Source organism: Urocitellus parryii, chromosome 14 (assembly GCF_045843805.1).
Source record: "Urocitellus parryii isolate mUroPar1 chromosome 14, mUroPar1.hap1, whole genome shotgun sequence".
NCBI classification, from domain to species: domain Eukaryota; kingdom Metazoa; phylum Chordata; class Mammalia; order Rodentia; family Sciuridae; genus Urocitellus; species Urocitellus parryii.
In genome coordinates this window covers 50,235,457-50,244,021 of record NC_135544.1, presented here as the reverse complement: position 1 = coordinate 50,244,021, position 8,565 = coordinate 50,235,457, and the positions used below count along the sequence as shown (strand labels likewise).

At 46.9% G+C, this 8,565-nt stretch overlaps 1 protein-coding gene across 1 annotated transcript; it reads right to left on the bottom strand.

Annotated features, from left to right (window-relative positions):
• Window positions 1-462: 462 nt before the first annotated feature.
• Nefl (neurofilament light chain) lies at window positions 463-3,888 on the bottom strand. The gene is made up of 4 exons (XM_026397386.2): window positions 2,842-3,888; window positions 1,748-1,872; window positions 1,001-1,320; window positions 463-608 (listed from the first exon to the last, which is right to left on the bottom strand). Exons 1-4 carry the CDS (start codon window positions 3,886-3,888, stop codon window positions 463-465), a joined length of 1,638 nt encoding a protein of 545 aa, XP_026253171.2.
• Between the last annotated feature and the right edge of the window lie 4,677 nt (window positions 3,889-8,565).

Sequence of the window (8,565 nt, the reverse complement as noted above, 5' to 3'; positions counted from 1 at the left end):
TATTTTAATTAAGTCAACAACCACAGCAAGAAATATGTCATTCAATGTAACTTTATTTACTATTTATTGCACATAACTCAAGGTCTTTAATTTCTAACCACCAAAGGTTCAAAGGACTATTTTTCCACGAAGTTTAACATTGACATTAGTGAATTCATTTATTTGTGTTGTGATTTTATTGTAAACATCTGAATGATTCACATTGCCATAGATCCTGAACTCATAAGCGTGGACCATGCACAGGCTGGTAGCAAGCCAGAAAGCCACTCTGCAAGCAAACGGATACTCTGCATAAGGAGAAAATTCATAGCACAACATTGAATGTCCAACCTAAGTCATCTCAGAATTATACGTATATTGACTTCTTAATTCATATGGGGTCTGGAACTCAACTGGTTGGTTGGTGATGAGGTTGACCTGATTTCGGGAGAAATTTTCCTGGAATAATGAGGGAAAGGGGGCTCAATCTTTCTTCTTGGTTGCTTGCTCCTCCCCAGCACCTTCTTCTTTCTTCTCCTCCTCTTCAGCTTCTTTGGTTTCTTCTCCTTCTTCACCTTCACCTCCTCCTTCTTCTTCCTCTTTAGCTTCTTCAGATTCTTCCTTGGCAGCTTTAACACAAAAAGAAAATTTACAAAATCCAAAGCCAGGTTAAGTCCTGTCCAACATTTCTGCACAGGTAGGTTTTGGCAGTTATTCTGCATTATTCTCAGAATGCGTACCCCAAATCTCTCGGTTCCACTTTCCCAATGGACCATTCTCGGAAGGCTTGCCACAAGCCATTTGCCAGGGAGCACATATTTAAATGGATTACTTCCAGGTAGTGGAAGTAATCTAAGCCTAAGCTCAGTATTATGAGGTGTCTGGCATTCATTTTGGTTCAGATTTCAAAATCACCTACGAATGGACACTCTCCTACACGGGACACAGAGCTTGCACAGGGCCTAACAAATACCCACACCCACTTTGCACCTAAAGTTGCAGGGGTTTGTCTCTATCATACCTTCTTCCTCTTCGGCTCCCTCCTCTTCCTCACCCTCTTCCTTTTCCTTCTCCTCCTCTTCAGCTTCCCCTTCAGAGGGCGGCTCGTCCTTGGCTTCCTCGGCCTTGGCAGCCTCGATGGTCTCCTCCACCTCGATCTGCTCTTCCTGGACGTGGCTGGTGTAGTAAGAGGGGAAGGAGCGGGCGGACATCAAGTAGGAGCTGGTCTGCAGACCTCCGTAGGCAGATCGGCCAAAGACCTGGGAGCTTTGGGAGTAGCCGCTGGTTAAGCTGCCCACGCTGGTGAAACTGAGCCGGGTCTCCTCGCCTTCCAAGAGTTTCCTGCGGAGGCAGATAAAGGGTGGGGTCAAAAAAAACACCCCCAAAATAACCATTAATGTTTTGAAGGATTTGCTCCAAATCCATCACACATCATTTCTCCCAAAGGCCACCCTCAAAGACAAATGCAAGAAGCAGGGTTGACCATCAACAAGACGTATTGACTAGGGATTCTGTGACTGAGACAAAACAAAGCAAAAAAGCCCGGAATAGTCCTATTAAATTTAAAACATGTCAAAAAGCTAAGAACAGGACTTATTATTACAGGGTTAAATTCTTATGTATTTGTCTGAATACCTTTTTGGAAGAAGCCCCAAAATATAATTATTTCAAAGGAGTATTCTTGAAGGTTTCTGATTAGACATAATTTTAATTGTAATCTGATTTTCTTCCAAGGCTTAATGGGCCGCCTTTACCCCCCTGATTTTACCTGTAAGCTGCAATCTCAATATCCAAAGCCATCTTCACGTTGAGGAGGTCTTGGTATTCTTTTAGGTAGCGGGCCATTTCGCTCTTGGTGGTTCTCAGTTCGTTTTCTAATTTGTTGATTGTGTCCTGTTGGAGATTTTAAAAAATCCAAGCATAACTCCCTTCTGCGTTTATTCTGGAATATATTTGCAAAGGCCTAGTTTCTGTTAAGATCAAAGTGCACGCTTTCTATAAAATCTCCCCTAAAACTGCATGGTTTTAAATATATATATGTATATCCTGCTTCTGAGAATCATGAGAAGAAAAAAAATAACTAATGGAAAAAAAAAAGTCCTTTAAAAAATGTCTTTAGTTAATAGAGTCTAATGATCATCATTAGATCTCCAAAAAGCCACATTGCTAGAACAACTTTGTTTCTCATTAACTTTTCTTTAGTCAGGTCATAATCAGGAAAATGAATTCATTGCTTTAAAGGGGAAAGAACTAGCTAGATTTTTTTTTTTAAATGACTTTATCTAAAACACTTTCTATGTATCTGTATTTCTACTCCTCGGAAGATGGAGAAGCTTTAAAAAGAAATGGTTTAATACGAACATCACTAAGTACCTAAAATACTGTTAACTGATTCCTATATACCAGTTAAAAGGAGAGAGAGGTTGGTAAAAATTAGTCCTAAAGCATGCAGATTCCTAACTAATGAGAAGCTATTCGCCATGTTTATTAACCAATAGGTGCTGAAAGTAATGTAATTAATGCAGATCTGTAAAGACCGGATGTCACCGCTGGCTGGAGGCAACGCCCAACTTCCACCTCTTCCCCTCCCCCAGTCTGCCCGCTCCCATGGCTGGGCAGCTTTCCTGCGGAACACAGATTCAACTGCATCAAGCACTCGCCCAGACTGCAGTCACGCCCCACCCCACCCCACCCCACCCCCTCCCCACCCTTACCAGTCTCCAAGAAGCCAAGTTCTACCTCTAATAGTGGCAAGCAGAGGCCTCGCCCTTTTGTACACTTTGTGGGCTCACGCTCAACTCCCCCCCCCCCGCCGGGTTTCGCAGTCCCCACACCCCAGGTGGGTTTTGGAAGGTGTGGTACCTGCATAGCACTGATGTCGGCGTTCTGCTTGTCCTCTAGCTCCTGCAGCTGCTTCTCAAGGGCTTCGTTCATACCCCGGCACGCTTCGATCTCCAGGGTCTTGGCCTTGAGCAAGCGACGGCTCTCGGACACCTCGTCCTTGGCAGCGCGCACCGCGTCGGTGTTCTTGGCTGCGCTCTCGGTCAGCACCGTGAAGCGACTCTTGAACCACTCTTCGGCATTCTGCATGTTCTTGGCGGCCAGCTTCTCATATTGCGCGCGGATGTCCTTGAGCGCGGCGGAGAGGTCGGGCTTGGAGGACACGTCCATCTCCACCGAGATCTGTGCATACTGGATCTGCGCCTGCAGCTCGGCGATCTCCTCTTCGTGCACTTTTTTCAGAAAAGCGATTTCGTCCATCAGGCTGTCGATACGCTTTTCGAGCTCAGCGCGGGCCAGCGCCGCCTCGTCTGCGCCTTTGCGCGCCTCCATCAGCCGGCCCTCGGCGTCCTCGCGGCTCAGCACCTCCTCTTCGTAGCGCGCCTGCAGGTTGCGCAGAGTCTCCTCCAGCCCTTCGCGCTCGCCCTGGAGCGCCTGCTTCTCGTTGGTAGCGTCTTCCGCCGCCAGACGCAGGTCGCGAATCTCCTGCTCGTACAGCGCCCGGAAGCGGGACGGCTCGGAGTGCTTCTGGCGCAGCACCAGCAGCTCGGCCTCCAGCACCTTGTTCTGCTGCTCCAGCTCGTGCACGCGCTCGATGAAGCTGGCAAAGCGGTCGTTGAGGTCCTGGAGCTGCGCCTTCTCCTGAGTGCGGATGGACTTGAGGTCGTTGCTGATGGCGGCTACCTGGCTCAGGTCTAGGTTCTCCAGGCTGTGCATCAAGGAGCCGGAACTGGACGAGTAGCTGCGGCGCACGGAGAGCGAGGAGGAGACCGGGGCCGAGTAGCTGGAGTAAGCGGAGCGCGCGGTGCTGTAGCCGCTGCGCACGCCGGAGATGTGCACTCGGGGAGTCTCCACATAGCGCCGCTTGTAGGAGGTCGAGTAGTACGGTTCGTAGCTAAAGGAACTCATGCTGGCGGCCAGAGCCCCCCGGCCCGCGGCGGAGATGGGGGCCTGGAGAGGAGGAAGGACGGGGGAGAAAGGGAAAGGGAAGGATGGATGGCTGTGTGCGGCTCGGCGCTGGTCTGCACCCGTATTTATACGCCGGGAGGATTGTGACGCAGCCTGCGATCGATCACGGCGCGCCGGCCAGTGGGGGCAGAGCGCTGCAGCAGCCAAGGGGTGGATTCTGCGCAAAAGAGAAGGCGGGGGCGAGCGACCGGCAGCTGCGAAGCTGCGGCTTTCTTTCTTTCCGCTTTCCTCGGAGGCTCTGTCTTTTCTCTGAGACCCCATAGACCCCCTACTCATTTCCTTTCTCTTCCTCCCTTCACCCAGCCTCGTCTTGCTTATTATACTTGGATCCCGTATCACTCGGGTTTTTAAGTGTCCCCAATAACAGGTTCTGTTTCCCTACTGTCATCTTAGTTTTTCATACCCGGTATGCTACCCTGACCCCCAACTCGTCCCTTACCCACTAGGGACCCCCCTTAGTAACCCTCCACCCCCTTGGGGTTTATGGGAATGTTGCAATGCCTCTAGAACATTTGAGATTCAGATAATAGGCAAAGGTTGCAGGGATGCGGCATTTAGGGTGGGAAGTTTTACATTTCTTTGTAGCTGTTTCTGGCATTTTCTTTACTTCATCTTTGTTTCTCCTAGTTCTTTTTCTTTAACGCGCGGCTTCTCAGCATAGGGAACCTGCCCCCAAACACACACACACACACACACACACACACACTCACTCACACACACACACACACAGAGACGCACACGTGCACGCAAGTAAACCGCAGCACTGCAGGTGTTCTTTTTAGCATTTCTAACTTTAGAGCAATTAATCAACCGGTTAGTGTTCCTAGATTTTTCTCATTTCTTCTCGGGGTATGAAGCCTTGAATGCTTTTTGCGTGTTGAAGTGTGTAGGTGGAGGAGAGCCGGGAGGAGTTTGAAACTAACCAGGCATAAACCGACTTGCTAGTCAGCGGTGCGCCTTGCAACCGGGGAATTTAAGGCTGTCTCTTTGTTCACCCAGCTAAATCCCTGCTGGATACCACCACCTCCATTGCATTAGAAGTTTCCTCCCCTCTTTTTGCAGTTGTGCGGCTCCCAACCTGATGATTTCCACAAGCCCTGCAGGTGTCTGGTTTTCAGCAAAACACTGCTGCGCGGGTGTGGTGGCTGGCGGAGAGGACTCAGTATCTAGACATCTAGTGCTGGGACGGACAGAAAATAGCCGCATGAGTCCTCCTCGATTCCCTACAATAAATAGGTAACAGATGCAGTCAGGAATCCATGGATTTCCTCCAGGAAGCACCCAGATCCCTGAAAGAGGGGGCACGCCCTAATTGCAGGTGGATACAGCCCTGCAGTAGACAGAGCATTTTCACGCACGCATTGAATCCCTCCAGTTTCATAAAGAGATTGCAGAAATTTTCAAAAGATACCCAAGATTTATTTTTCTAAGCAAGCATTTAGTTTTTGGTGTGTGTGTGTGTGTGTGTGTGTGTGCTGTAGCATCTGATGCGAACTTACTGATGTGTTTTTTAAAGAGGCGCACCAAGGCGAAACGTGTTTTCAGACCCGCAAAGTGAAATCGCTTTCACGGTGACCCTCGGAGAGCGAAATACTTGGAGCAGCGCCACAGTTTGAGGAAAGGATGGGCAAGGCTTATCCTCAGAGGTCCTTTCCGACCTTAAAAATTAAGAAAGAGTAATAAAACTGATTCTGATACCTCAGCCTCTTCGTGGTAGAGGGAAGGACTGCAGCAGAGAACTTTCACTGTCGTCTGGAAGGATGCAAATTTAGAAACGGCCAATATGGGTGGTTGAATCTATCAAGACTTGGTGAGCTCCGTCTCCCCAGCGCACACCTTCCACGATCTCAAGACTAAGGTCACCAGGCTATCGTGAACCCTGGCCCTGGCAGACGCTAGGGTACTTACTCTGAAGATTTTTCATAGCCTGAATATCTTTGGTCTCCTCCATAAGCTGTTCAACAGAAGGAAATCCTTCCTTCTGTCAGGAGAGAGGAGCGGCGAAGCCAGAGCCTGGATAAGCCATATAGTGTTCCGCGCCCCATTACCCATATGTGGATGAAAGGTGGCCGAATGGATGTTTTAACCTGCTCCATGTAAATCACACAGTTTCACACTCCGAGCAGGAGTCTGCAGTACACCACACCCTTGGGTATTCATGGATTCATTTCCTTTGTGCCAGCTCCTTTCCCCAGGAGTGTCAGGTCACCCTCAGAGATCTTAAGTCCATCAGCATTTTTTTTCCCACAGCTCCTAGCGAAAGCCCTTGACTGCAGAGAGGGCTGCCCAGAAAGGACTGGGGCGGCCGATGCTGCAGAGAGAAGAAACTGGTGGAGTACCTGCTGCCGGCCTTGGGGTAGCTGAGAAAGGAGCATAGAGGAGTGGGGAAGGGTGAGACCCGCAGAGCCCAGGGGCCCTTTCCTTTGTGGAGCCTGGCCAATAGAGTGGGAGGAGGGGCATGCCCGCCATCTTTATGAATGTAGATCTCGGGTGTTTTTAAAGGGCTCCTGGTGGAGACACCTGATCTGCACTGTAGTCTTGCATGGGGTGGGCACTGATCCTGAGCCCAGCCTGGGTCTGGGTTTTGGTTACCCTACCTCAGCCTCCTCCTGGTAGGTGCCTGTCTCTTTTTAAATATTCTGTCCAGTCATCCTCCTTTTAAAATTCTCTTTCCAGCATTTTGCTCTGAAAACCTATGTGGCACTTGATCTGTGTGTCACAGGGACGTGAAGTGAGCAACTTTAGAAAATGCTTTAAAAAAAAAAAAGTGACTTTTCTGTCCCCTTATGATAGATGCTTCCACATCAGTGTTGTTTATGTAGTGTCATTGTCTCTTTAGAAGACTTTTAAGTCTCCTTACATATGTGTATTTGTTCTCCATGAAGCATATTCTTTATAAATATGAACTCAACTGAGGGCTGCCAACAAGACACACTCCTGGGAGATAAAAATTATTCAAAAAAATAAATAAATAAATATAGAGGGCTGGGGTTGTGATGTGGCTCAGCGGTGGAGCAGTCGCCTAGCACGTGCAAGGCCCTGGGTTCGATCCTAAGCACCACATAAAAATAAATAGGTAAATAAAGGTATTATGCCAACTACAATTAAAAAATAAATGTTTAATAAATAAATATAGAAATCTGTGGATGAGACCAATTGATAAAATTCCTACTGGTCTGGTTAGACTCAATATCTCTATATTCTTCTAAAGGACCATGTGAGGCCATGTGGTTGAAAAGCAAAATACATTCACCTTACTGAAGCCCTTCATATTTAACTCTTTTAGAACCACTGAGAATATTTTACTTCTTTTCTAGTTCCAATAGACTTCAAAAACTTCAGATGAGTAGACCTGGTGAGTGACAGCGTTTCAGCTCATTATCCTAAAACCCTTTGTCACAAAGAGGTTCTGAATTGGCATTTGTTTAAAAAGCTTAGCTGTAGGCTGAAGTTTTTATAGGGCAAAGCCTGCAGAAAACTTCAATCTGGAGGTCAGGAGGGCCAAGTTCTCCTGCCAAGAGTGATCTGTGGGGATAGTCCTAGATCAGAACAGAAGATGGGTCTCAACCCACAGCACCATAGTTACACCCATGCCATCAAGGTCAGGCTCAGCAGATCAGTGCAGGAAGGGATGAAGGAAATAAATGTGGATACCTACCATGTGACAGGCATTTGCTATTATTTCATAATGACAAAATCCCTTTGAGATAGTTATTCAGAGGGCACAGCAAAGTCTAGAGAGGTTAAGTAACTTACCAAGTCACAGCTACTGCAAGCCTAATCTCCACCTGCTTTTCACACCAATGATGCTCTGCTCATCCACGTTTGCCACCTCCTCCCTGTCTCTATGGAATTTCGTAATTTGCATGCCGCAGTCTCCAGAAACTAATGTGCACGTAATAAACCTCTCCTCTTTAGGGGACAGTACCAGTAGGGACTGGTCTGTAGTCTTAATGCATATGTTCCATTTAAATAGACAAAATGTGGCAATAAACCCGTTATTATAGGTTTCCAAACGTCCTGATATAAAATAAAATGAATGCCACCAGTACAACATGATGTGTAACTGGAGATGGGACCTTTTTGTTGTTGTTGATGTGATGTTGTAACTTCTTAGACACAACTCTCAACATCAGCTTACAAAACACCTTTCTAGTAATTAATGTGCTAAAATGCAAGTTGGCTGATCCAAACTCTTTAAAATGGCCACATCATGACTAACCCCATTTTTCTAATTAAGGTATCTTCATTTTCCATCTTCGTGAATGGGTATTCTTTGAAAAAGTGTCATTACAATTTGCTATCAGGAATAAAAAAGAAAGGCAGGCACTCAGTGTCTCCTTATTGGAGTTTGTCCTGCTTTCCACAGATCTCATAACTCTTTCAGAAGTACTGGGAATAAAATCAACAAGAATGTATAGTGTGTTGAAGCCACAGGTAACTTTCCTCTCTATTTTCTTTTTTCCAATGTATTTCTTTGTCTAATAAGTGCATCACAGGATTGTCCATGAATCCCCCTATGTCTTGGTAAATATGTTTAAAAGAAGACTTTCCTCATTTGAATATAAAACGTGTGTCACTTTACAGCCCCCCATTTTGAAAGTGATGCACCACAAA

Bases quoted from the DNA above. Each gene is read 5' to 3' on its own strand.
- Nefl (XM_026397386.2), bottom strand. From the start codon at position 3,888: ATGAGTTCCTTTAGCTACGAACCGTACTACTCGACCTCCTACAAGCGG. The intron at 1,873-2,841 runs GTACCACACCTT...AATCTCCAACAG, and splicing joins CCGACATCAGTGCTATGCAG to GACACAATCAACAAATTAGA. The intron at 1,321-1,747 runs GTAAAATCAGGG...CTGCCTCCGCAG, and splicing joins ATTGAGATTGCAGCTTACAG to GAAACTCTTGGAAGGCGAGG.